At 55.2% G+C, this 27,487-nt stretch overlaps 1 protein-coding gene across 17 annotated transcripts; it reads left to right on the top strand.

The window, feature by feature from the left end:
• Window positions 1-262: 262 nt before the first annotated feature.
• Window positions 263-27,361, top strand: STARD3 (StAR related lipid transfer domain containing 3). 17 transcript variants are annotated; one of them, XM_055101032.2, is made up of 16 exons: window positions 263-429; window positions 15,172-15,215; window positions 16,645-16,914; window positions 20,168-20,245; window positions 20,937-21,014; window positions 21,135-21,188; window positions 21,567-21,684; window positions 21,884-21,982; window positions 22,213-22,268; window positions 22,623-22,715; window positions 23,371-23,433; window positions 23,591-23,686; window positions 23,970-24,049; window positions 24,141-24,245; window positions 25,411-25,504; window positions 25,964-27,361. In XM_055101032.2, the coding sequence occupies exons 3-16, from the start codon at window positions 16,696-16,698 to the stop codon at window positions 26,066-26,068; spliced, it is 1,338 nt and encodes a 445-aa protein (XP_054957007.1). In that variant the 5' UTR covers window positions 263-429; window positions 15,172-15,215; window positions 16,645-16,695; the 3' UTR covers window positions 26,069-27,361. The 17 variants fall into 17 exon arrangements, with proteins under 17 accessions (XP_054957007.1, XP_003831501.1, XP_063455137.1 ...); XM_063599070.1 differs by having other exon boundaries at window positions 284-429; window positions 23,320-23,433; XM_063599068.1 differs by having other exon boundaries at window positions 285-429; window positions 25,411-25,527.
• The last annotated feature ends 126 nt before the right edge of the window (window positions 27,362-27,487 follow it).

Raw genomic sequence — 27,487 nt, 5'->3', positions numbered from 1 at the left:
GTTCTAGCTGCTGCTTGGGATGGCTGACGGAGGCAGGTGGGGTGGGGAAGTCCTTCTCGAATAACTGGATTCCTCCAAAGATTTCCCCATCCCCACAGGACTCCCCTCGGGAAATTCCCCTTTTTCCCTCAGTGCCAGGCCTGTGTGGCCTAATAACGACGGCCCTGGTCTTCTTCCCACTCCCCTACCCTTAGGTAGGCACTTAGACTCCGGCCTTTGAGTCCGCTTCTGCGCAGGGCCGGGGCTGGAGGCGGGGCGAAGGGGCGGGGCCGCAGGCGAACGCAAGTCCCGCTTCGCTCTCGGGGGCGGACTCAGCGGCGGAAGTGGCGCTGCCGGAAGATCTTCTTCCGCTCTGAGGCGCTACTGAGGCCGCGGAGCCGGACTGCGGTTGGGGCGGGAAGAGCCGGGGCCGTGGCTGAGATGGAGCAGGTGGGTCCCGGAGCGGTCGCTGGGAGCGGGTGGCGTGCGAGGGCCGTCTTCCGCCGGTCGAACCCGCTTCCCCGCCTGCTGTCCGTGCTGGGTTCCGTCCGACCCTTCCCACACCCGCTGCGTCTCAGGTTCCGCCCCCTTCCTCTGTCTGGCCTCGCGCCGCCCCGCGCGGGTTGGGGTCTCCAGCACTGACTCTTGGCGACCCCGCCTATCCTGGGGAGCCCGGGGAGGACGTTCGGGATCTCCTTCCAAAGCCTCCGTCTTAACTGAGGGGAGAGGCGAGGGTGAGGTGTCTGGGTGTTATGAGCAGGGGCAGGTATGGGGAGGGGTCGGAATCTGGGGTGAGAGGAAAACATCTACGCATTCCGGTAGCTCTGCGTCTCAGTGTCATCCCGTGTCTCCCCAACTTCCTTTCGAAACGGCCGTGAATAACTTCCTAATTGGTATTAAAAGGGCCCTTTGAAGTCTTGAGTTCTTAGAGGTGCATAGTACCATTGACACTCATTTCTAATGACACGTTCCCTCACCCCGCGTTTTTGGGTTAGTCAGTGTCTCCTGGTTTTCTTCGTACCGCTCTGACAGTCGGTCAAAGTCCCGCTTCACGTTTTCCTCTGTCGCCCAACCCCTCGCTCTGTACACTGAATCTCAGTGGTCTCATTTTCCCCCACGGCTTCAGCTTTACACCAACTAAATACCCAGATCCACATCTTCAGCGCAGCCCTTCCCTGGAGCTCCACGCTTGCCCATCCAGCGGCCATTGGGACAGCTCTGCTTCACATGGAGCTCACTGGGTCCAAACTGGAACTGGTCTTTTCCTTGCGGATTAATTCTTCCTCTACCCCAACCCAGCCGGAAGTCTGGTAATTACCTTACACTTTCTCCTCTCTTTCAAGTCCCACATCTTAAAAGTGACCTAGTACTGCCAACTTCCTGAACATCCTTCAAACTTGGGCCCTCTCCATCTCTTCTGTTACCACGCGGTTGATGTATTGTCAATTCCCAACAGTCCAGCCCTGGCAGCTTGCAACCCAGTCTCCAAACTGTAACTCTTGTGATCCTTTTAGAACACAAGTCTTACGGTGCCAGTTCCTTGCTGATAACCTTTTTCTGGCTTTCTATTGCCTATGTGCTGAACCCCTAGGACAATTTACACAGCTCTCTGTGATCTGACCTAGCAGTCTCCTATGTGCACCCTAAGGTCCAATAATACGGCACTGCAGCATGTGCCATGCCTACCCTTGCTGCTCGTATCTTCATGACTTTGCACACACCAGCCCCCGCTGCTTGGAAACCTCCTCCTTCTCTTGTCTGCTGGGCTACCTTCTACATGTTTTTCAGCGCAGGCAGCGCTGCCTCTGCCTAACCCCCAAGGTTAATTGCCCTTCTGTGTCCTGTAGCACCCTGTCCATAATAGCATAGTAGCTGAGAATACAGACTCCTGGATCAGACTGCCTGGGTTCTGACCTGTTTGGTAACCTTGATGAAGTCAGTGCCTCAATTTCCTCACTTGTAAAATGGAGGTAGGAATGTCTCTACTTCATAGAGTTGTGAGGATTGAATGGAATATTGTATGTTTAGGTCTTAAACCAGTGCTAGGCACAAGAATGCTCAATAAATTAAAGTGAGTTGCCTGGGTGCAGTGGCTCATGCATGTAATCCTAGTACTTTGGGAGGCAAGGCAGGATGATCGCTTGAGGCCAGGGGTTTGCAACTAGCCTGGGCAACATAGTGAGACCCCATCGCTACAAAAATTTAAAAAACTAGCTGAGCATGGTGGTACGTGTGGGAGGATCCTTTGAGCCCAGGAATTTGAAGTTACAACGAGATATGGTTGTGCCACTGCACTCTAGTGTGAGGGACAGAGTGAGATCCTGTTTCTAAAATAAATAAATACAAAGTTATTACTATTATGTAAGGACAACATAGTTCACCAGTTATGATTTTGAATTTCATAAGTTGCCTGAGGATGGTTGAAGTGGCTTACTAGTCATTTGATAGAGCCTGGCTCTTTGTCAATAAATAAAATGCTGGAGTGGAGGACACTGGGGGCAGGATCTGGATTTATTGAGTGAAGATTCAAGAGTGAAAAAGGCTCAGACCTGGTCTGCTCAGGAAAACCAGTCTGGAAGTGTGTGTGTGTTACATGGCAAGCATTAAATCTAGAGAAATGTATAGAGCTGGGAACTAGAGGGAGAAAAAGACCAGGGGCGGCTTCTGAGGAGCTGACAGTTAATGGGGCCTATAAAGCGATGGGAGGATTTTATCAGAGGGAGGCAGAGGCTGGAGTGGGCTCAGAGATCAGAAAGCTGGGTCCTCTGAACAGAGCTCCAGTAGATGGTGGCTGGGTGGGGGAACAGGAGAGACGGAGCTGAGGAAGACAGAGGCAGCGTCCTCTGCTGACGCTGGCAATTCCTTTCCTGTATTGGCCATGAGGAAGCATCCCTTGACTTGGGAGCCAGCAGGGACCATGCCTGGGGGCAACTATACTCCGGAGGCTTAGTACCTGGTGTTTGGGGCCAGGCCCCCTGGGTAGGGCCATTGTGCATGCCTTTGGGCTGGGCCTTCTTTGGAGCTCTTTTGCCTCCCTGTAATGCCCACCCTCCTTGCCTCCAGCTGATAGATGCTGACTCTTCAAGGCCAGGGTCAGATGGCCCCTCCTCCCTGTGGCTTTTCTGACTTCACTCATTCCAGCCTGGGTCAGATGATCCCTTCTCTGGGAGCCCACGGTCCTTTGTTCATTCCTCCCTGAAAGCGCTGATCACAGCGTGGTATTACTTATCTGCCAGTCTTCCTCACCAGACCCAGAGTCCCTGATGGACCAGAACAGGGTCCTGTGACCCCAGGACTTGCACTGTGTCCAGCATACTGTAGGCCCTTGGAACCCGCATGTTGCATTAAGTTGAGCTCTCACACAGCTAGACTTGTTAAGGGAGAGCGGTGCGGGGGAGATAAAAAAATCCGGCACATCTGGCAGCTTGTGCCTGTTCCACTGAATGCGAGAGCCTGTTGGCTCCACTTTACAGATGAGGAAGCTGAGGTTCAGGGGAGGTAAGGTCAAGATCACTCAGCAGGGATTTAAAGAGCTGTCTCCTGATTCCAGGTCTGCATGTCTCCCAGAAACTGCCTTGGGGTCCCAGCCTCCAAGGGGGCAGGTGCCACATCAGTGAGACAAAAGATAAGTGTCCCTTTTTCTGGCTGAGAAGAGGCTAATCCTGGCTTTGTCCAGGCAGGGTTGGTGCCTGGAGGATCCTGTGCTGAAACCGGCTCCCTTCCATCCCCCCCCCCCCACCCCTTGTCCCTTGCCCTATGGGGGCCTTTTCTTGAGAGGGCTGAGATCTCTCCTGGAAGATGACTGGCCGTTTCCAGACTAACCTTGGGAACTTGACCTCACTGGTTTACATAGCAGCACGAAGAGGGCAGGTGGGGCCTGATTCACTGGCCCTGAGTGGGTCAGGGGTCATGGAATCACAGAACTGGGGGCATCCCTGATGATTCACAGGGCCTGGCACAAGGGGGAAGGGAGGGCAAGTAGATCTCAGTGTGTTAGGGTCTTCCTGTACACTGCACCCGCAGAGCCTCCCCGGCTGGGGGGAGAAGTGTGTGGTGGTGAGTCTTGTTTCTATTTGGCTTAACTCTTCCCCTTCCGCTTCCTCAGAAGGAAAGGAGAAACAGAGCCAGGCTTTGGCTTTGGGTCTTATTTGTCACTGTAGCTGTGTCCTCCTCTCCCTACACTCCCACTTCTCCAGGGGATTTCCCAAACCCTCTGTGGAGGGCTATAGTAGGGCCAGTCAGCCAACCATCCCGAGGCTGATGGCATGGGCCAGTAACCCTGAATGTGCCATCCTAGCCAGGCGCAGTGGTGCACACCTGTAGGCTCAACTACTTGGGAACCTACTCCCAAGTTTTTGACTCCAGGATTGATGTCCAGCCCCAAACCCACACCCTTTCTCCTGTTCCAGGGTGGACATTACGGATCCACAGACTAGCTAACTTACTAGACATGTACCGTGGCCAGGCACTGTGGCTGTGACTTGGACCTCAAGGGCTTAGGACAGATGGCCTTGAAACATCTAGCTGTGATAAGGGAAATGCTGACCCAGAGTTACTTGGGAGGCTGAGGCAGGATTGCTTGAGCCCAGGAGTTTGAGACCACAGTGTCCTATGATCGCGCCTGTGAACAGCCACTGCACTCCAGTCTGGCAACATAGTGAGACCTGTCTCTTAAAAAAAAAGTGTCATTCTGGGTCAGCCCCCTGAAGCCAGGGTCTACCCTTCCATTCTGCAGTACTGCTGGGACTCTCAGTTTGGGCAAAGTGCTATGCTGGACCTGCCTGGCCAGGGTCCAGCCTCTAACACTGTCCCCATGGGTAATAGTAGTAATAGCTGCTATTAGTTAAGCACAGACACTGTGCATGTGTTGTTTCTAATCCCTTCAAGCTCTGTGAAGTAGGTACTATATTCTCCCCATTTTACAGAAAAGGAGACTGAAGTTCAGAGAAACCCAGTGATTTGGTCAAGGGCACACAATCTAATAAGGAATGGCCTTAGGTTTTTGCCTCCAGGACTGGTGTCCAACCCCAAACCCACACCCTTTTCCCTGTTCCAGGGTGGACATTATGGATCCACAGGCTAACTTACTAGACATGTATCATGGCCAGGCACTGTGACTGTGACTTGGACCTCAAGGGCTTGGGACAGATGACCTCGAGACATCTAGCTGTGATAAGGGAAGTGCTGACCCAGAGTTCTGAAAGGTCAGGGGAGTCTGGAGGGTGAGGAGAAGCTCTGCCCAGGAGGTGACATTTGAACTAGTCTCTGAAGCGCCAGAGTTCTCCCCAAAGGAAGGAGGTCATTCAAGAATGAGGAAACAGGGCGCCCAGGCGATGGGCTGTGGTGTGTCCTGGGAGCAGCCAATGATCAGCAGAGTAGAGGCGGCGAGTGTTGACCCCCATAGCAAAAAATGAGTGCTGGGGTCTGGAGTCCTCCCTCCTCCTTAACCCTCCTCTGTTATCAAAGACTCAAGGTTAACTCACCTTACGTCTTCTCCCTGCAAGTCAGGCTCAGGGAGGGGAGCAGATACCCTGCTTGAGGACCCCCAGGAAACCAGTTCCTCTGTCCTTCTTGTGGAGGGAGTGCCTGGGCTCTGGGCAGGGAAGACCCCCACAGAGGGTGGAGTCCAGCTCCAGGAGAGGCAGCCTGGGCAGGGAGGGGCTGCTCTCCCGGCTGGGCGTGAGTGTCCATGTGCACTTGTGCATGTGCTGCTGTAGGGAAGGGTGTAAATGGCCGTTCAGTGCATTTCCTGGAAACCCACTCTGAGCCTGGTACAGTTCTGGCACTGGGCATGCAGCAGGGAGCAAAGCACAGGAAGTCCTTACTTTCATGGAGTTCGCATGCCAGTGGGAGACGATGGGCAGTAAACACAGACCAGTGAATGTATCATATGTCAGGGGTGACAAGTGCTGTGAAGAAAAATACAGCAGGGTAAGGGATGGAGGGTGGGGGCTAAATAGAGGTTCAGGAATGGTCTCTACAAAGGGACATTTGCATAGGGACCTCATTGGAATGAGAGAGCAAGTCATGCAAAGACCTGGGGAGGAGCTCCCGACAGAGCAGCAGGTGCAAGGGCCCTGGGGTAGGAGCATGCTTGATGTGTCCGTGGACAGCGAGGGACCAGTGTGGCTGGAGTAGAGGGCTCGAGGGGAAGAGGAAAGGGGAAGAGGAGGACTTGTAGGCTAGGGTGGGGACTTACGCCTTTATTCTGGGGAAGCCATTGGAGGTTGTGGCTGCTGTGTTGAGAACAGGCTGAAGGGGTGAAGACAAGAAAGAGTGGCAGGTAGAGGTGATAGCCTGGACAGGGTGACATAGTGGTAGGTGAGCAGTGGGCAGATACTGGCCAGATTTTGCAGGAAGAGACAACAGGATTTGCTCATGGTTTGGATGTGGAAGGGAGGTGTGACCAGATGAATGCTAAGCCCAAAGAGGGCCTCTTGACACACTGTCCCCCAGCTAGCAAGGACTCTTGCGGGCAGCAGCATTTGTACTTAGAAGGTCCCAGCCTGTCATGGGGGAAGGTCATGTTCCTCTGGGGTCGGCTCCGCTCTGCCTCTTCCTGGCTAGGGGACTGTGGGCAGCTCTCCTTCCCATGAGTCATCACTACAGCTTCTGGGAAGGGGTGTGATGCATTAAGGAGATGGTGTCTGCAGGGTGCCACCGCAGGCCATGGCCAGCTGGATCTGTGTCTTCTGCACCAGCCCATCTGGATGCAGTGCAACCTGTCTGGTCTGCTATCCTGCGTTCCCCTAACTGGCACCCTCCTGGGCCAGCCAGCAGCAGGACATAGACCAAGGCCAACCTCCTCCACACCCAGGGCCTCTGCCTTCTACCCTCTGTGGAGTCTTCATTAACTTGGCATTGACAGGGCTGCTTGACTCAAAACAACCCCAGCCCTGCCCTGAAGCCATCTCGCCAGTCAGTCAGAGCTCAAGACTCTCTCTTTCTCTGGAGAAGAGCAGGAAAGTAATCCCAGCTAACCCTCATGCAGCCACCACTCTGTGTCAGAATCTCTTCTAGGCCATTGCATTGAATAACTCATTTAATCCATATAAACCTGCAAGGAGTCGGTGATATTGTTAACCCCATTTTATAGGCGAGGAAACTGAGGCATGGTGAGGTTAAGTGACCAGCAAGGTGGAAATCTGAGGTTTGACCCATCTCCTGGTGTGGAGTCCAGTTCTCTCAGCTTCACTGATCCTTCCTGATTTGTGCTGAGTTAGGGACCCCTTGGGAAGCCCCCATGGGCAGGGGGTGCTGGTGCTAGCATTTCCTGTGGATTATGGGAGGGGGATGTGTGGAGGACCTGTGTCTACTGTTCCTCTAGCCTCTGGGGGATTTGGAGAACCCACTCTGCCCAGAGATGTAAGTCATCTTTGGATATAGATGAGACTTGTTCCCCCTCCCCCTGAATCCCAGGGCACAGCTCTATGGAATAAGCTCTAGCTGGAACTTGTAAAGTTTGGCCCAGCCCTCCCTGGGAGGCTAGGAGGTGGGGAAGAGCCAGGAGACTCAAAGTGGTGGTGGTAGTTAATGTCTATGTGGTTAGACGTTAACCAGTTACTCTGTGGTGCCAGGCACTGTCCTAGGCACGCTATAGTTATCATTGTCTCTTTTGGTGCCCCCAGACAGCCCAGGGTCAAGACAGGTAGCCTCAGTTTACAGATGCAGCAGTGGAGGCTTGCACAATGAGTAGGTGGCTTTGTTCAAATCACAGACCTAGGCCAGGTATAAAAGCCTAAGTGTGGTGTAATTCCAGCACTTTGGGAGGCCAAGGCGGGGAGATTGCTTGAGTCCAGGAGTTTGACACCAGCCTGGGCAACATAGTGAGACCCTGTCTCTACAAAAAAAAAAAAAAGAAAAAAAAGAAGAAGAAGAAAAGAAAAGAAAAATTAGTCTGGCATGGTGGCATCTGCCTGTAGTCCCAGCTACTCAGGAGGCTGAGGCAGGAAGATCACTTGAGCCAGGGAATGTTTGAGGCTGCAATGAGCTGTAATCACACCACCGCACTCCAGCATGGGCGACAGAGTCTCAAAAAAAAAAAAAAAATCGCAGACTTGCCTTGGCTAGGAAACGCCTACTGAGAGCTGCCGTCGGTCAGCTGGGCTTTGGAGCCGCCTCCCTGAAGAAAGGTGTCTGGAGCTTCTGGCCTGGGGTATGACGAAGGGTTAGCAAGGAACCCCGTCTGTGGCTCTGCAGCCTGAGATTTGTGGAAATTGAAAATTGGAGGTGGGTGAGTGGGAGGCGGCTTAGCCATCCTGCTGTCCTCCTCTTCTGTCTTCGGGAAGGGGCAGCCGATGCTGTTCCCTGGGTGGGAGCTTGCAATTGCAGAGGGGCCGGTCTCAAGAGGAAGGAGTAGAGATCAGCCCCTGCACTCCCCTAAGAGCCTCTGCCAGGAGCCAGGACAGTCCTCTACTTCCTGCCCCTCCCCCAACCTGGAATTAACCTCTGCCTGCAGCTGGATAACCTGGCCTTTCTATAGATGAAGGAACCAGGCTAGAGGGTTAGGGAGCTTGCTCTGAGCCACACAGCAGGTGAATTGTAGAGTTCAGATTTGAACCCACGCCTTTTGGGGTGATTTTTATTACATGTCACTATAGTGTATTTAACCTCCCTCACTCACAATTTCCCTCTTACTTGAAAGGTTTTTGTTTTGTTTTGTTTTTTTGAGACAGAGTCTCGCTGTGTCACCCGGGCGGGGGTGCAATGGTGTGATCTCGGCTCACTGCAACCTCCGCTTCCCGGGTTCAAATGATTCTCCTGCCTCAGCCTCCCAAGTAGCTGCGATTACAGGCACGCGCCACCATGCCTGGCTAATTTTTTTGTATGTTTAGTAGAGACGAGGTTTCAGCATGTTGGCCAGGCTGGCCTCAAACTCCTGACCTCAAGGGATCCTCCCACCTCAGCCTCCCAAAGGGCTGAGCCACCGCTCCTAGCCCCATCTTACCCGAAAAGTCTTGCCAGCTACTTAATCTATCTCAACCACCACTGACCAAGCGGTTACCATACTCCCTCCTGACACCTACCTCAACACCCAGCCCTGTGACATAGGGATTCTTGCCTTTTTTTTTTTTTTTTTTTTTTGAGATGGAGTCTCACTCTGTCACCCAGACTGGAGTGCAGTGGCGGGATCTCGGCTCACTGCAACCTTCGCCCCTCAGTTTCAATCAATCCTCCCACCTCAGCCTCCCAAGTAGTTGGGACTACAGGTGCACACCACCACACCCGGCTATTTTTTGTAATTTTAGTAGAGACAGGGTTTTGCCATGTTGGCCAGGCTGGTCTCAAACTCCTGACCTCAGATGATCACCTGCCTCAGCCTCCCAAAGTGCTGAGATTATAGGTATGAGCCACCGTGTCTGGCTTCTTGCCTTTTCTTGTCATGGTAAAATAGACATAACATAAAACTTACCATTTTAACCTTTTGTTTGTTGTTTTTTGTTTTGAGACAGGGTTTCTCTCTGTCACCCAGGCTTGAGTGCAGTGGCACAGTCTCAGCCCACTGCAACCTCCACCTCCCCGGCTCAAGTGATCCTTCCTCCTCAGGCTCCTGAGTAGCTGGGACTGCAGGTGTGTGTTACCACGCCTGGCAAATTTTTGTATTTTTTGTAGAGACGGGGCTTTGTTGTGTTGCCCAGACCGTTCTTGAACTCCTGAGCTCAAGCAGTCCTTCCTCCTTTGCCTCCCAAAGTGCTGGGATTACAGGCCTGAGCTACCACACCCAGCCTATTGTTGCCTGTTTTAATGCAGCTGAGGAAACTGAGTCTCAGAAGGGTTATGCTTTGCCCCAGAGCACACAGCTAGGAAGGGGACAGTCTGAGATTTGAACCGTGACCTTAGAGTCCATTCCTTTTTCCATGATACCAGCCACCTCCTGTTTGCCCTGAGTCCAGCACACCACCCAAAACCCTATTACGAGTGGGGCTGGTACTATTGTATCCTAGGGTGAGGAAGAGAAGGCCTGGAAAGCGGTGTGGGGGCCTGTGCCCACCCCTTCCCTTTGCCTCATGAATAATCCGCTGTTCCCTGGCACCTGACTTCCCCCCTCCCCACCCGCTTCCCCCTCTAACCCAGGATGGTAAAACCTCCACTTTTGCCCGGCGTGGTGGCTCACGCCTATAATCCCAGCACTTTGGGAGGCCGAGGTGGGCGGATCACAAGGTCAAGAGATCGAGACCATCCTGGCCAACATGGTGAAACCCCATCTCTACTAAAAATACATAAATAGGCGGGCGTGGTGGCAGGCACCTGTAGTCCCCTCTACTTGGGAGGCTGAGGCAGGAGAATCGCTTGCACCTGGGAGGCGGAGGTTGCAGTGAGCCGAGATCGTGCCACTGCACTCCAGCCTGGTGACAGAGCGAGATTCTGTCTCAAAAAAGTAAAAAAAAAAAAAACCCTCCACTTTCCCCCCTACCTCCCACTCTCACTCCCTCCCCAAGCAGTTCAGCTTCCGCAGACACTCGACTGTCAAGTCTGCAGCCATCCCAGGCAGACTCTTTCACACCACACGTGCGGTTCCCCTCCTGACACTTCTGAAGGTGCTTGGGAGAGGCCAGTCACAGCAACCAGTGGGTTCTTTTGGCAGTGGGTGGGGTGCTGCTCCCAGGGGGCTGGGCTGTCTCTGAATTGTCCATTTCTGCCTCCCCCTCATCAGGAGGGTGGGTGTGGTGGGTGGAGGCCTGTGCTAGCTGTGATGCCTCCAGGGCTAGGCAGCCTACAGTCAGCCAGAGAATGAGCACTTTGGGGACTGCACAGGGCAGTTCCACTCCACGGTGGGTTTTCATCACTTAGACTGGCAGGTGGTCTGATGGAGCTCAAAGGCCTTTCAAAGTCATCTGAGTGAGCCCCATTTTCAAACCCTAGCCAACGAGGCCTCACTCAGGGTGATGCTGGAGTTTGAGGAAAGGCTGACAGGTGGGATTCAGTAGCTGCTTTTACCCATAGCAGTCTGGTTTTTATCTGTTTTATATATTGAGGTTCCAAGTAAGGTATTACTCTTTTAAATGTTTCTCTTGCTTTGCAAAGGAGGTGGTTTGTAGCCGGGTGCGGTGGCTCATGCCTGTAATCCCTGTACTTTGGGAGGCTGAAGTGGGAGGATCGCTTAAGCCCAGGAGTTCAAGACCAGCCTGGGCAACATAGACCTTGTCTCTACAAAAAATTTAAAAATTAGCTGAGCATGGCCGGCCGCGGTGGCTCACACCTGTAATCCCAGCACTTTGGGAGGCTGAGGTGGGCGGATCATGAGGTCAGGAGATTGAGACCATCCTAGCTAACACGGTGAAACCCCGTCTCCACTAAAAATACAAAAAATTAGCCAAGCGTGGTGGTGGGCGCCTGTAGTCCCAGCTACTCGGGAGGCTGAGGCAGGAGAGAATCGCTTGAACCCAGGAGGCGGAGCTTGCAGTGAGCCGAGATCGCGCCACTGCACTCCAGCCTGGGCGACAGAGTGAGACTCCGTCTCAAAAAATTAATAAAAAATAAAAAAATAAAAATTAGCTGAGCATAATGGCATGTGCCTGTGGTCCCAGTTACTCGGGAGGCTGAGGCAGGAGGATCACTTGAGCCCAGGAGGTCAAAGCTACAGTGAGCCATGTTCACGCCTCTGGACTCCAGCCTGGATGACAGAGTGAGATCCTCTCTTTAAAAAAAGGCGGAGGGAAATGATTGAAAAAAACCACTGACTTTCCCCCAGATAAACAGAGGCTTGGTGAGAAGGACTTGCCCAGAGTTACGCGGAATTAGTGGTTGCCCAGAGATTGGGGTACAGGTTCCTTAACTCCGGGCCAGTGCTCTGCCTCCTGTACAGGCTATCATTTGGACTTTGAGCTGCTTTCGGTGGGGGGGTGATATCAAACCCCCTTTCTTTGACTCTTGGCCAACTGTCCCCGCCCCTGCCTTCGAGCCCCCATGCTTGGCTCCCACACTCCCTGGCATCTTCAACTCTCCCGGGCTCCCGCAACACCTCTGCTCTAGCCCCATCTGCGTCTCTCGCTTCGACAGGGACGTCTGGGCATGTGAGTGTCAGTGTGGTTGCCACTCCAAGTGCGTCTCACACCCAAGCTGCTGCCATCCAAGTCCTGTCCCCAGGGAGAGAGAAAGTCAGAGGGAAAGACAGACAGACACAGAAGTAGACTGGAGTAGGCGAGCGACAGCACCTGGAAGTGAGGCAAGGACCAAGGAGGGAGGGAGGGAGGAGAGAGGCAGATAGAGAAGAGAGAGAGAAATGTGGAGAAAGTGGGAGAGACTGATGGGAGTGGAGAGAAAGACTCATAAATGGGAGATAGATTGAGAGGAAGACCCAGATGGGGAAAAATAAAGACAGACATGGATGACGATATGTTCTGTGGGCTGTGGGGAAACAGGCATTCTTGTACATTGCTAGTGGGAGTGCAAACTGCAAAGGGAACTTGGCAATACCTCACAAAACCACATATGCAATTTGACCCAGCAATACCACTTCTAGGAATCTGTCTTGAAGATGTATTTCCAACAACGGGAATATATATATATATATATGCTCAAGGTTATTCACTGAAGCATTTCTGGAATTACAAATCTAAGTGCTCATTCATGGGAGACTGAATAAACTATGGTTTGTCTATAAAATGGAGTACCAAGCATCTCTATCAAAGAACGAGAAAGACAATGTAAAACTGACATGGAGTGCTCACCAGGATATACTATTTAGTGAAAAAATAACAAGCAAGAGCGCATCTGTAGTAAGCTACTGTCCATGTAAGAAAGAAAGGATATAAGAAATATAAGGCTGAGCGTGGTAGCTCACGCCTGTAATCCCAGCACTTTGGGAGGCCAAAGCAGGCAGATCACCTGAGGTTGGGAATTCAAGACCAGCCTGGCCAATATGGTGAAACCCCATCTCTACTAAAAATACAAAGTTAGCTGGACATGGTGGCACGTGCCTGTAATCCAAGCTACTTGGGAGGCTGAGGCAGGAGAATCGCTTGAACCTGGGAGGTGGAGGTTGCAGTGAGCCAGGATCGCGCCACTGCACTCCAGCCTGGGCCACAGAGTGAGACTCCGTCTCAAAAAAAAAAAAAAAAAAAAAAAGATATACAAAGAAAGCATATTCCTTTATACAAAAGAAATATAAAAAGGATAAAGCAGACACTAAAGCCATAAGTTACTGCTCACACGTGTAATCCCAGCACTTTGGGAGACCAAGAAGGGAGGATTGCTTGAGCCCAGGACTTCAAGAACACCCCATCTCTTAAAAAAAAAGATAGGTTACTGTTAGGGGTTGAATCGTGTCCCCCGCAAAAAGGATACGTTGAAGTCCTAACCACCTATACCTCAGAATGTGATCTTATTTGGAACTGGGGTCATTGCAGATGTGATCAGTCAAGGTGAGGTCATCTTGGAGGAGGGTGGGCCCATTATGACTGGTGTCCGTATCAGGAGATGGCAGTGTGAAGACGGACACATGGGAAGAGCACCATGTGACAGCGAAGACCGGTCGGTGTTTGTGGCTACAAGCTGAGTCACGCCAGATTGCTCGCACACCGTCAGGAGCCAGGAAGAGGCAAGGAAGGGGTCAGAGGGAGCACGGCCCTCCCAATACCTTTCTCAGACTTCCAGCCTCCTGAACTGTGAGACGATAAATGTCCATGATTTCAAACAAACAAACCCAAAATGACAGACATGGGAGAGGGAGAGGGAGACAGCTAAAAAGATAATTACAAAGGAAATAGGCCAGGTGCAGTGACTCACGCCTGTAATCCCAACACTGGGGGAAGCCAAAACGGGAGGATCCTTGAGCCAGGGAGTTTGAGACCAGCTTGGGTAACATAGTGAGACCCTCGTCTCTAAAAAAAATAAAATAAAATGAATTAGCCTGGTGTGGTGGCGGGCGCCTGTGGTCTCAGCTACTTGGGAGGCTGAGGCAGGAGGATCGCTTGAGCTTAGAAGTTGAAGGCTGCAGTGAGCCATGATCGTGCCACTGCACTCCAGCCTGGTTGACAGAGCAAGACCCTGTCTCTAAAAAAACAAACAAAACCCCACACAGATGGAAAGTTACTTTGTGAAACAGATACAAAAGATGAGGAGAGATGGAGAGAGTGAGGAAGGGAGACAGGTCTGGCTGCAAACAAAAGGGCTGTCAGAGGCAGGGAAATGTCACCTGCCCTGGAGCTGCGGCCTGTCACCATGAGGGATGCGCTGAGCATGCAGTCTGGCACAGATCTGGCTGATAGATGTTGGGGATCCCATTGCCAGCGGCCTGTCACATCCCCTCCCCATCGCCTGTTTCCAGAGCTGAGCCCAGCTTTTCCGTAGCACTGTGGAGATGAACCTGTCATGGGGCTTAGAGTGTGGTGTTGGGAGTAGCCTTGGCCTGGTGCCTCTGCCTCACCTGCCCTCCGACTCTGCTGCAAACAGTCAGTTCCTGTACGTGGGGGCTTGCACAGGGGCAGAGGGATGGACGAGCTGGCTTGCTCAGAACCTCCTGCCAGCCACAAACTGAGCTGCGCTTGTTTTGGACGTGGTAGACTGAGGGGCCCAGGAAGGTAGTCCACATAGTGAAAGTGTGGCAGGACACCTCAGGAGGGGAGAGTGGTTAGATCTTGCCTCCCAAGATCAGGGACAAACATCTAGAGCTTCCCTTCCTCTAGCCCCCAAACCACTCCCTGGTGCTGGGATGTGGGGAGACTCAGGGAGCCTCTTGGTCAAGTCCCAGAAGCTCAGGCCCCCACCAAGCTGGTGAGTTTTTGCCTCCCCGCTTCAGCTCCTCTGACTTTCTTTTTTTTTTTTGAGACGGAGTCTCGCTCTGTCACCCAGGCTGGAGTGCAGTGGTGTGATCTCGGCTCACTGCAAGCTTCACCTCCTGGGTTCACGCCATTCTTCTGCCTCAGCCTCTCGAATAGCTGGGACTACAGGCACCGGTCACCACGCCCGGCTAATTTTTTATTTTGTATTTTTAGTAGAGACGGGTTTCACTGTGTTAGCCAGGATGGTCTCGATCTCCTGACCTTGTGATCCACCCATCTCCGCCTCCCAGAGTGCTGGGATTACAGGTGTGAGCCACCGCGCCCGGCTTCCTCTCTGACTTTCAGTGGGACCTTTCCTTCTCACCCAAGGGATGGGGCCTCTTAGAGCCCAGCACATGGGTGGGGCAGAGACTGTAGGCCTGGGGGCTACATGGCAGGGAGGGAGTGCCAGAGTTCCTTTTGTCTTTAGGGTTCCTGAGAGCCCGATGCTGGCACAGGATGGTAAGGGATTGGGTAAGTCCATTCACCTCTCTGGGCCTTGGTTGTCGTATCTGTAAAAGAAGAGGAACCATACCTGCCCTGAGTGGACGTGAACGTGGGTGTGGATCTGTGGGCATGGGGTGGGGGGCGGTAGAGCACTGGGCTGGCCTCCAGAGTGGCTGCTTCCTACTCTCTTTAGGGTTTGCCCTGTTCCTGTCTGTTGTGTAGCATGGAGCTGAGGGCCAGGAGACCTACTGAGCATTCAGTTATTCAACAATCAATTACAAAGCACCTATTGCATGCCAGGCATTGTGCTGGGCACCAGGGAGACAGCAGTGACCATGTCAGATAAAGCCCATGAGGCCGTGGAGTTTACAGTCTAGTGAGAGAAGGGTAAACAGTGAAATAAAACAATAAAGATCGTTTCAGATAGTGACCCACTTCACTGAAGAAAGGAAGGCAGCTTACTATCATGTTATGCTGTGAGTTGGAGCAGGAGGGTGGGAGGCTTTCTGAGGAGAGGACTTTTGAGCTGCCTGTTGAAGGGTCTGTGGGAGAATATTCCAGGCATGGGGAGAGCCAGATCGAAGGTCCCAAGGCAGGACAGGGCAGCTGTATTGAGGGATGTAAAAGAAGGCCAGAGTGGCGGTGGCAGCAAGACAGAGAGAAGGGCTGGGCAGAGGCCACCTGCAGGCCTGGACTGAGAGGGCCTGGTGAGGAGACTGTTAGCCTGAGAAGGGTGGGAAACCGTGGGAGGGCATTGGAACGCATTCTCTAGGCCGGCTATGTGAAGAGCAGGAGGGTGAGAGAGGCAGCCTGGAGGCCCACCCGTGAGAAGCAGATTGCCATGGTCCAGGCAGAGATGGTGGTGGTTTGACCTGGGCAGGGCAAGGTGTGGTGGAGCTGAGAGGGACCAAGATGCCTGCTCTCCATAGCTCCAAGCACACAGACACTGCTCTAGGAAGGCCCTCCCAGTTGCCATGGATTAGGGGGTGGGAGGGGAAGACTGGCTGCTGGGAGGGAATGTGGCTTTGTGCTTGGAAAACAAAGAACAGAGCTTGGGGCCCTCTTCTCCTGGGGGTGGTGGCAGGCCCAGAGGCTGTTGACAGGACCAGAGGCTGGAGCTCAGGGCTAGGCCTGGTAGGAGCAGGCTGCGGCCCCAGGGATCCAGGAGGGGGTAGGTGCCCACGCAGAGGGACCCCAGAGCCCTCCAGGGGTGAACCCTGTGGCTGCTGGGCTTGGAGCAGGGAGCACCAGGAAGGAGGACAGATAATTAGCGGAATGCTCAACCCTGCAGCCTGGGAGCCAGGCTGGTGGAGGACATTTGGGCAACAGTTCCCTGGGCCCTGGGCTTGGGACCCAGTGTAGAGACAAATGCGTTTGGGAGCCAGTGGCGGCCCTGGTGGCTGTGTGGGAGGGACAGGAGGAGGTTGACAGGACTCTGCCTCTGCCTCGCCCCCAGCCCTGCTGCTGAGGCCCCGCCCTCCCCACCCTGAGGTGGGGGCCCACCAGGATGAGCAAGCTGCCCAGGGAGCTGACCCAAGACTTGGAGCGCAGCCTGCCTGCCGTGGCCTCCCTGGGCTCCTCACTGTCCCACAGCCAGAGCCTCTCCTCGCACCTCCTTCCGCCGCCTGAGAAGCGAAGGGCCATCTCTGATGTCCGCCGCACCTTCTGTCTCTTCGTCACCTTCGACCTGCTCTTCATCTCCCTGCTCTGGATCATCGAACTGAATGTGAGTGGGGGCGAGGTGGGGGCACAGGCCATGTTGCAGGCCACCCGGGCCTCAGTTTGTCCATCTGCCACATGGGAGGGCTGCCTCTACCCTGGGGTTGGTTAGCTGGGTAAAATGAAGACTGGGAGGAACAACAGGGGTTCTCATATTCTGAATGAAGGAATGTGGAGGGGTTCGGAGGGGTTGTGTCATTTGGCCAAGGTCCCTCTGCACCCAAGTGTGTGAAGGCGACGGCCTTGAACCCACCCTCCAGCTGAGTTCATGCTTGGCCTCTGCCCCATACTGCCCCCTAGTGGAGGCTCCCGAGAGAGGAGGAGGGGGAGACCCAGCTCTGGCGGAGCTGTTGAAACCTTTGTCTTCTTTCTGCCTGCCACTGCCCTCTGGCTCCAGTTGGTTCATTCATTCGTTTGTTCGATCATTCATTCATTCATTCGTTCATTCATTCAGCAAACATTTTTTGAGTCTCTGCTGTGTCCCAACCACTGTGCTAAAACCAGACGCTACCCAGGTGTGGTGGTGCACACCTGTTGTCCCAGCCGTTTGGGAGTCTGAGGTGGGAGGATCGCTTGAGTCTAGAAGTCTGAGGCTGCAGTGACCCATGATTGCACCACTGCATTCCAGCCTGAGTGACAGAGTGAGACCCTGACTCAAATAAATAAGTAAATAAAAGCAGAGGGCACAGTGGGAAGCAAAACAGGAAAAACTCCCAGTTCCCAGTGGCTCTAATGAGATGCTGCCGGGCAGCCTGGAGACCAGAGCTGCCCCACCCCCACCCCACGCAGTGCTTGGCCCACCCTCAGGAACACAGTCTAGTTGGCAGTGGCCTGATCTGGTCTCCAGGCAGGGCCAAGCCCACAGAAGCAGGAGCCCTGGAAGCAGGGCACCCCAGGCTCAGTTCTGTCCCAGCTCCTCCTCGGCTTTGGCCCGATGACCTCAGCAAGGGACTCAGCCCCTCGAGTCCTCCCCTCGTTTTCCTTCTGCAGCATGGGCTCCCCATCAGAGTTCCGGATGGCAAGGGCCCTTCCTCCAGGTCTCATGCTTATGTGACAAGAAAACGATGTCTTGTTAATAGAGGTGATGAGCTCAGAGAAGGGGCCAGCTCGGGGCAAAGAGATTAAGTTTGATTCTGGGCATGTTGAGCTGGAGGGAGAGACAGGGCTCTGAGGGTGACTGTCGATTGTGCACCAGAGATGAGCTGGCACCTTCAGTGAGCTGAAGCCACGGCCATGGATGGCCCTAGGGGCCATCTTACCCATGAAAAAGCTGTGGCCCAGCAGGCTCAGGACCTTCTGCAGAGCTTCTGAGGTCTTAGGCAGACTTCCTTTTCAAGGTCCCATCCAACATCAAAGCAAACACTAAAACTTACCTGCATCCTTCATTGAATACTTGTTTCCTTACCCAAGAAGAGCTGAAAAGATTTTGATAATTTTACTTTCGTTTTGTTTTGTTTTGAGACAGGGTCTTGCTCTATTGGCCAGGCTAGAGTGCAGTGGTGTGATCATAGCTCACTGTAGCCTCCGACTCCTAGATTCAAGGGTTCCTCCCGCCTCAGCCTCCCCAGTAGCTGGGACCACAGGTGCATGACCACATTTGGCTATTTTTTTTTTTTTGGTAGAGATGGAGTCTCACTATGTTGCCCAGGCTGGTCTCAAACTCCTGGGCTCAAGTGATCCTCCCATCTCCGCCTCTCACAGTGCTGGGATTAGAGGCATGAGCCACTGTGCCTGGCCTCTGTAATTGTGCTTTTGAAGTTATTTGGCTGTGTTGGCTGCGATTGCTCTGCAGTCCTCATGCGTACCTGGGAATTCTTGCAAAGTGAGAAGATCTAACTTACTAATTGTTTTCAGATGTCATGAAACATTTCAGAATCCTGCACTGAACAATTAGTAGAGTCCACATGATGTTTCCCTTGGCAGACATTTAATTAAAATTGTATTGATTTTCAGTCTTGTAGTTTTACTTTTGTATTTGGGAGCATATATTTTTAGTTCGCTGACAGACTGTGTCTGTGTTGCCCAGTGGTTACAAGGACTCAGTAGGGTCGTGCTGAGCAGGGGGTTTGGAGCCAGAGAGTGGCAAAGCAGGGGCTGAGACTTGGCTCTCCCGAGTCCTGATCAGTCAGCACCGGTGGGTGCCCAGGCTGGAAAGAGGAAGGAGGACAGAGCTCTGAGGCCTAGTGACTGAGGGTGGAAGGGGCTGCAGAGCCCAGGGCAGAGTCTGAGGAGCAAGAGGAGTGCTGGGTGGTGTGGGTTGGGTGGGATGGGGTGGGTGGGTGGCAGGCCTGGGGGCCTCACCAGCAGCCAGAGGAGAGGTGGCATCAGATTTCATGGAGCTGGGGTGGGCTTGAGGAAGAGGCACATGGTGGGGTTGTGTGCTCAGTGAGGGAGCATCTGTATCTTTAACAAGCCCCCCCAGATTTGGCTGCCCTGCTGGAGAGCGGAAGCCCCAGTCTAGGCGGTTGTGAGGGGTCTTCCTCTCCAGGGCTCCTGGGCTCCATCGCCCAGAGTCCCCGTGTCCTCCCTTCTCCAGGGTGGCTGGTGCCCCACCTGAAGGAGCCTAGGCCCGTCACCCCCGTCATTCCAAGGAGTCAGGTCGCAGTCTGGCCTGGTGTCCATCCAGTTCCCTCAAACCTCTGGACATTGGAGTCAGGGCCAAGGCCTCAGGGGTCCTGGTGAAAATGTCTGGTGGGCTGGGGTAGGGACAGGGGCAAGGACACATCCACTCCGTCTCCACTTCACCCTCTCCAGCAGCGTGATGGATTTTGCCCATTAAGCATAAACCTAATCAATTGATTTGCCACCTGAGGCTCCGTCTGACACCACTGCCCACCCCACCCCCCATCAGCCCAGATGGATTATGGCTGGGAAGATGGAGCACCGCAGTGCTGGGAGGGAGATGGGATTCTGTCAGAGGTGGGCTTTCGGCGCCCTTCTGCTGGCCCTGTATAGGGCGCATTGCCTCCCCTGCACAGCCCCGAAGCCTCCAAGCCTGCCCCTTCCTGGGCAGGGTGCTGGAAGCTAGCCCTGCCCATCGGGGCGGCCTGGATCCTTAGAGGACTGGTATTGGTGCCTGAGGTCTCTGGCCGTGGGCTGAGTTCCCTTGGTGCTTCCAGGGCCCCCTGGGTGGTGGCTTAGCATCAACAGCCTCCCCTCCAGGTTCCTCCATCCCCTACCTCTTGCCCCTTCCGGGAGGTGAGGGGCAGCCCCAGGCCCTTGCTTCTACCTGCAGAGCTCTTCCTGTCTCCCTCTCACAGACCAACACAGGCATCCGTAAGAACTTGGAGCAGGAGATCATCCAGTACAACTTTAAAACTTCCTTCTTCGACATCTTCGTGAGTGGCCTTGGCTGATCCTGGGGACCCCGGAGGCAGAGAGGGAGCAGGGAAATGACTTCCGCTGGGTTCTCTTTCTGCAGCATATATCCAGTCTGATCAGAGACTCGGCTCCCATCCTTCGGGAGCCATCAGTCGTTAAAACCTTTGCTCCACAAGGCTGGGTGCAGTGGCTCACGCCTGTAATCCTAGCACCTTGGGAGGCTGAGGTGGGTGGATCACTTGAGGTTAGGAGTTCGAAACCAGCTTGGCCATCATGGTGAAACCCCACCTCTACTAAAAATACAAAAAATTAGCTGAGCATGGTGGTGTGCACCCATAATCCCAGCTACTTGGGAGTCTGAGGCAGGAGAATCACTTGAACCTGGGAGGCGGAGGTTGCAGTGAGCTGAGATCGTGCCACCGCACTCCAGCCTGGGCGACAGAGCGAGACTCTGTCTCAAAAAAAAAAAAAAAAACCTTTCCTCCACAAAGCCCCCTTCAGAGAGCCCCAGGTGGGACAGGGAAGATAAGACCCCTGTGCAAGGTTACATCCAAATTGTCCCAGAGAAATGCTGACTCAGTCGTTGTCCCCTGAGGTGTGCATGCCCATAGGAAGGGAACGTGGGGGCAGGACCAGAGGGGAGGTCAGCCTGCAGCAGGGTCGGGGGCAGTAGCTTCCTGTGACTGCCTTGCTCCCGTCCCCCACCAGGTCCTGGCCTTCTTCCGCTTCTCTGGACTGCTCCTAGGCTATGCCGTGCTGCGGCTCCGGCACTGGTGGGTGATTGCGGTAAGATGCCACTTTCCTGGCAGCTTCTGGGCCCTGGCAGGGCTGGTGGAAGGGATGGGATCGAGGAGGACTCACTTCCCAGCCTCTGCCTTCCCCTTCCTCCCTCCCTCCCCTGGGCAGGTCACGACGCTGGTGTCCAGTGCATTCCTCATTGTCAAGGTCATCCTCTCTGAGGTCAGTGGCTCAGGGTCTGGCCAGTCTGGTGGGCATCAGACCTGAGTGGTATGCTTCTAGAGAGGAGCATTTCTCTAATTTGGGGTGTCTGTCCCTGTTGTCCGGGTTAGGGGGAGAGGGAATCCTGTCCTTTGGTATCTATAAGGAATCATCCTTCACCCGCTTCCCTGACTTAGCCCCTTGCAGCTCTAGGAATCAGAAGGTTCTTTCTCCAGCCTAACCCCAGTTTATCCTGCTGCAGACTTGAGAGGGTTCCCAAGCAGCTGCTACCAGGAATGGGGTGTATGCCAGTTTGACTGGCTAGAGTTGGTAGCCACAGAAGGGGGCTCTGGGTTTGGGGTGACCCCTGCCATGGAGCTCAGCCCCCTCCCTTCACAGCTGCTCAGCAAAGGGGCATTTGGCTACCTGCTCCCCATCGTCTCTTTTGTCCTCGCCTGGTTGGAGACCTGGTTCCTTGACTTCAAAGTCCTACCCCAGGAAGCTGAAGAGGAGCGATGTGAGTGCTTGCGGGTAGGGGGGTGCAGCGAGGGTTACCCCCAGCCCCAAGAGAGGGGAGTTGCGGGCATGAGAGTCAGTCTGAAGCATCTCGCCACCTCTGAGCAGCCTCCAGTAGCCTGAGGGGGAGCTTGGGTGGGGGTACCCCAGGCTGCTAGGGTGTAACTGTCCTTGGTCTGGGACTGAGTCTGCTCCTCCAGGGTATCTTGCCGCCCAGGTTGCTGTTGCCCGTGGACCCCTGCTGTTCTCCGGTGCTCTGTCCGAGGGACAGTTCTATTCACCCCCAGAATCCTTTGCAGGTGAGGGCTGGTGTGTGGGGGAACTGCTTTCAGGGAGGGGCCTTGTGAGGAATGGGGTAGGCTGGGTCTGTTCTTTCTATTCCTTCTATCAGGCTCCCTGGGGAAAGCCAGCAACCCTCTCCCACACACTTTTATCCCCCACATCCTTGCACTCACATACCCGAACCCCACTACCTCCCCACACTGTCTCCCCACCCCTTGCCATTGTCATCTGTGCCTGTTTTCTGCAGGGTCTGACAATGAATCAGATGAAGAAGTTGCTGGAAAGAAAAGTTTCTCTGCTCAGGTATTTGCCTGCCTACCCCTAACCCCTGCCCTTGGAATGGGTGCCTGGAGGAGGGCCGGTGCGGGGGTCAGCCGGGGTGGGCAGGGGTTTCCCAATAGAGGCTGAACCTCGGGCAATGCCCATCCGAGTGTCTGCCCCACCACCAGTCCGGCCCCCCTGGTCTGCCTCATGCCTGGGCACACAGGTGGAGCAGCCACAAGCCTGCAGGGCCCAGGGAGACCAGCCCAGATCCCACATGTGGCTGGGCCAGGCCCCTCTGGGAAGCATGTGGTATGTCTAGAGAGAGAACAGGCCACGAACATGGTGGACTGCAGGCCCCAGGCTGACCCCTCCCTGCCTCCTGCTTCTGTCCAGGAGCGGGAGTACATCCGCCAGGGGAAGGAGGCCACAGCAGTTGTGGACCAGATCTTGGCCCAGGAAGAGAACTGGAAGTTTGAGAAGAATAATGTAAGAAGCCCTCTCCCACCTGACCTTCCCATGCGTGTTAGGAGTTTCTGTTCTCTTTTCTGAGGCCTGAGGAAGAAACCCAAAGATTACATGGGTTGGAGCCATATTCCTGCCCCAAGAGAGGGAGCTGGGCCCTCGGGTCGGCAGGAGGCTGGGCTGGATTGGACGTTTCCCCCGTGCCCCTTGGCCCCCCTTCCCCACACCCCCCATCTTTACTTCCCTGCTGTTCTGCCCCCTTGGCTCCAGGCTTTGAAGGGGAAGCCAGGCTTCTGCTCTGCATCCATTGTTTCGTTTCATGATCAAAACAACATTATCTACAAAGATCGTAGAGAGCTTGGAAAACAGAGAGCAACATGCCCCAGTCCCTCTCTCTGGCCAGTTCTTGTGGCAGCCCCATTGGCCTGGAGACATGGTTTTTTGTGGTTGCAGCTGCAGCTGTCCCCCCGTCTTTTAACTCGACATCAAAAGCCTCTCCTGCCAGTGCCATAGGTTTGTTAGAGCTACTGTTTTGTAACAGCTGCTCAGGTGTCCCCAAACTCCTGGAGTTTTCCACCCTGAGCTGTTAAAAACCTGCCCTGCCTGTCACCCATTTCTGTGCCACCAGCCCACCCCCTGCCTCCACTCTCCTCCCTGCCACCTTCTGTCCCTGCCACAGGAATATGGGGACACCGTGTACACCATTGAAGTTCCCTTTCACGGCAAGACGTTTATCCTGAAGGTGAGTGAGGGGAGCGGGTGTCCTGGAGCCCCAGACAGCACAGGAGGCTTCAGGAAGGTGCCGAGGGGCCCTCTGGTGGGTGCCCCCCACCAAGAGGGAAGGGTTGGTCTGCCCGAGCCCATCTGGCACCACCCAGCCCTCTGCTGCCCTGTCCCAGACCTTCCTGCCCTGTCCTGCGGAGCTCGTGTACCAGGAGGTGATCCTGCAGCCCGAGAGGATGGTGCTGTGGAACAAGACAGTGACTGCCTGCCAGGTGAGCCCAGTCTGGCTGCCTCTTAAGGCACAGATGGGGGCACAGCCACGCCCCAGTGGGATCACTGAAGCACTCAGCGCCTCAGCTGCCCCATCTGTACAGTGGGTGTGATGGTAACAGTGCCTGCTCGAGAGGGTCGGGAAGAGGGCAGGAGGAGTGCTCATCAGGCGCTGCCCAGGGCCTGCCTGTGGCAATAGCAGTTAGTAAAGGGGCCTGGGGTGTTCCCATCCCTGGGGTTTTCCTGGGGCGACCTGTTCCAAAAGTCTCCGTTGACGGCCCTCAGATCCTGCAGCGAGTGGAAGACAACACCCTCATCTCCTATGACGTGTCTGCAGGGGCTGCGGGCGGCGTGGTCTCCCCAAGGTGAGTCCATGCCAGGCCCCCTCCTTTCAGCCAGGTCTTCTGCACTTTGGCCTTGGGTCATTGTCCCCTGAACTAACCCTCCCTCCCGCAGGGACTTCGTGAATGTCCGGCGCATTGAGCGGCGCAGGGACCGATACTTGTCATCAGGGATCGCCACCTCACACAGTGCCAAGCCCCCGACGCACAAATATGTCCGGTGAGCCTCACTTTGCCTGGGGTCACCCCTGCCAGCCCCTCCCCTGGGAGCATTGAGCAGTGCAGGGTACAGCATGTACAGCTGGGCACTTCCCCTGCTGAGGCTGCGTTCCTGTTCCCTGTCCCGCTGGGCTCTGCTCCTCCCGGCTACTAATCCTGCTAATCTTGCTGCTCTGTCTGTGGAGATGGGGGGTGGTGGACAGCTGGAACCAAGCCACCAAGCCTGGACGGGATGTGCGGCGGTGGCTGGCTGGGGTAGACCATGGATGGGGACCCGTGCAGGGAAGGGGCCTGAGAGCCATGTGCTCACTCTGGGCTGATTGACCTGAGCAGGAGGCTCTATGCTCTGGGTTTCATCTTCCTGCCTAAGGAGACTCGGGTCCCCTTTCGTCCTCCTCACCCTGTCCTCACTCCGTCATCTTTCTCTGGAGTGGCTCAGGAGTTCCCCCAAAGATAAAGGGATTATGGCCTTCCCGCATCTGTGCCTGGGCTTCTAGAGTCTTCCCTTTTGTCCAGTCAGGCTGTGGTGCTGCGGATGGCCCCCTCCCATAGACCCCACTCTTCCCCATCCCCTCCTGGGTTCCAGCAGGAGCACTGTTCTTTGAATAGGATGCCAGGCTCTGCTTTGGGCACTGGACAGACTTGCTGGGTGCAGGGAAGCTCACTTCCTCTCTGGATGCCAACTTCCTTATCTGCAGAATGGGCTTAGGTGTGCTCAGTGGAGCTGAGGGAGAATGAAATGGTGATGGGATGTGAACTGTGCCTCCCAGGCTTAGCCTTCTCCTGAGCAGGTGTCCCCTCCTGAAGGGGAAGGGGTAAGAAGCGCCAGCCCAGCCTACTCTGCCATAGCAGGGCTGACCTAGAATCTCTGGACAGAGTGTATGAGGGCTGGGAAGGTGGTGAGCTCTCTGTCCCTGGGGGTGTGCAAGCACCAACAGGCTGTTGTAGGAGGATTCAAGCATCACAGAGTGGGTGGGGGTGGAGGGCCGATTCTGCAGCCCATGGGACACCTGTGCTAAGCCTTGTTCAGATAGGGTAGCTCTGCCTTTCTGCTTCCAGCCCAGTCCCAGCTGGGCCAAGAATGGAGTGTGAGTGGTAGGGGCTGCGGGGGGGTGTCAGGGCCTCACTCTGTTCCAAAGTCCCCCCAGTGACGCCTCTTTCCATAGGGGAGAGAATGGCCCTGGGGGCTTCATCGTGCTCAAGTCGGCCAGTAACCCCCGTGTCTGCACCTTTGTCTGGATTCTTAATACAGATCTCAAGGTGGGGTGCTGGGGGGCTGCCAGGTGGGTTCTGTGGAGTGGAGGGGACCCTGCTGCTGACTTGGTTGCTGCATGACTTTGGGGGCTCTCTGCCATGCCTGGGCCTCCCCTTTGTCAGCCTCCTTTCTTACTTGAAAATTTGGGTCAGGGTCCAGATGGTCTCTTAGCCCTGGGTTGCTGTAGGGCATGTGCCCCCCCTTCTTACCTCTGAGTCCTGAGGCCCTGAGGAAGGGTGGCTGGTGGCCAGCCCGGCCCCACCCTGGTCTGTTTGTGTGGCTGGTGCCAAGAGCCAGGCCCAGCATGTTCTTCCTGCCAGGGGTGAGTGGGAGAGGGCGGCCCAGGCTGGATTCCAGAGCTGCACCTGCATTCTGGCCCAGAGCCCCCCTGCTGGTGCCAGCTGCAAGGGGAGACCCTGCTGAGGGCAGGCCATCAAGTGTGACTTCTGCCTGCCTTCCCCCAGGGCCGCCTGCCCCGGTACCTCATCCACCAGAGCCTCGCGGCCACCATGTTTGAATTTGCCTTTCACCTGCGACAGCGCATCAGCGAGCTGGGGGCCCGGGCATGACTGTGCCCCCTCCCACCCTGCAGGCCAGGGTCCTGTCGCCACCACTTCCAGAGCCAGAAAGGGTGCCAGTTGGGCTCGCGCTGCCCACATGGGACCTGGCCCCAGGCTGTCACCCTCCACCGAGCCACGCAGTGCCTGGAGTTGACTGTCTGAGCAGGCTGTGGGGTGGAGCACTGGACTCCGGGGCCCCACTGGCTGGAGGAAGTGGGGTCTGGCCTGTTGATGTTTACATGGCGCCCTGCCTCCTGGAGGAGCAGATTGCTCTGCCCTGCCTTGCCAGGGCAGGGTCTGGGCTGGGCACCTGACTTGGCTGGGGAGGACCAGGGCCCTGGGCAGGGCAGGGCAGCCTGTCACCCGTGTGAAGATGAAGGGGCTCTTCATCTGCCTGCGCTCTCGTCGGTTTTTTTAGGATTATTGAAAGAGTCTGGGACCCTTGTTGGGGAGTGGGTGGCAGGTGGGGATGGGCTGCTGGCCATGAATCTCTGCCTCTCCCAGGCTGTCCCACTCCTCCCAGGGCCTCCTGGGGGACCTTTGTATTAAGCCAATTAAAAACATGAATTAAAAAAAAAAAAAAATTCCAGCCCCTCCCACTGCCTTGCCTCTTGAGGGAAGAGGAAGGCAGGCAGCAGCTTGGATGAAGAGGGAAGACCCCTCACACAGCCTCTCCTGGGCTCACAGGAGGGCGGAGCCCGGGGAGCCAGTTCCTGAAACATGCCCCCCATTCCCCCCGCTGCCCACGCCCCCCTCCCCGCTTTCCTGACCAGTTCAACTGAGCAGATGACTGGTCAGAAAAAAATGCCCCGCCCCCTGCCAGGCTTCAGCGGGGCAAGTTTAAAGTCTCTAGTCCAGAAATGGATGTGGGGGTATGGGCACCTGGCAGTGCCCACATCAAGCCTTGACTGTGTGGCCTGGAGATGGGGCCTGAGCTTCAGGGTCACTGAGGCACCTCTGGGATCCAGGCCACCTGGAGCCCCGGACCTCCCAGACTCCACTCATCCATTCCCTCTCCCCGCGAGGCACTCACACCAGGGGCGGCCTGGAGCCCGGATCGCAGGGCGGGGCCAGGCCACTGCCTGCCTTCCTCCTCCCTCCCGGCTGGCCTGCCCCCTTGCCTGCCCGCATGCAGGCTTCCAGCAGAGCCAGCTTCTTCAGAGCCAGGTGGATCCTGTTTCGGTCCTGCCTAGGTGTGTGACCCTGGGCGAATCTACCTCTCTCAGCTTCTGCTTCCTACTTTATGAAAATGGGACTGATGTCACAGGGTTGTTATGAGATTAAAAGATATGAAGAACCGGGGACAGTGCTCAGTAATCAATAGTCTGCAGTTCTGCACCCACGTGCTCCTGGGATCTCTGCCGTCCCCACAGGGTCCTCAGCTCAGCCCCTGTCACTGCCTCTCCTGCCACCCTTTGTCCACCCGGC

The sequence above is a fragment of the Pan paniscus genome, chromosome 19 (assembly GCF_029289425.2).
Source record: "Pan paniscus chromosome 19, NHGRI_mPanPan1-v2.0_pri, whole genome shotgun sequence".
Lineage (NCBI taxonomy): Eukaryota > Metazoa > Chordata > Mammalia > Primates > Hominidae > Pan > Pan paniscus.
Note: the sequence above shows the minus strand (reverse complement) of the source record. Positions and strands in the feature narration are given on the sequence as shown.

Excerpts from the sequence above, each read along its gene's own strand:
- STARD3 (XM_063599066.1), top strand. The coding sequence starts at position 16,696 with ATGAGCAAGCTGCCCAGGGAGCTGACCCAAGACTTGGAGCGCAGCCTG. Across the intron at positions 23,687-23,969 it reads AGACAGTGACTGCCTGCCAG|ATCCTGCAGCGAGTGGAAGA; the intron begins GTGAGCCCAGTC and ends GACGGCCCTCAG. Across the intron at positions 24,246-25,410 it reads CCGACGCACAAATATGTCCG|GGGAGAGAATGGCCCTGGGG; the intron begins GTGAGCCTCACT and ends CTCTTTCCATAG.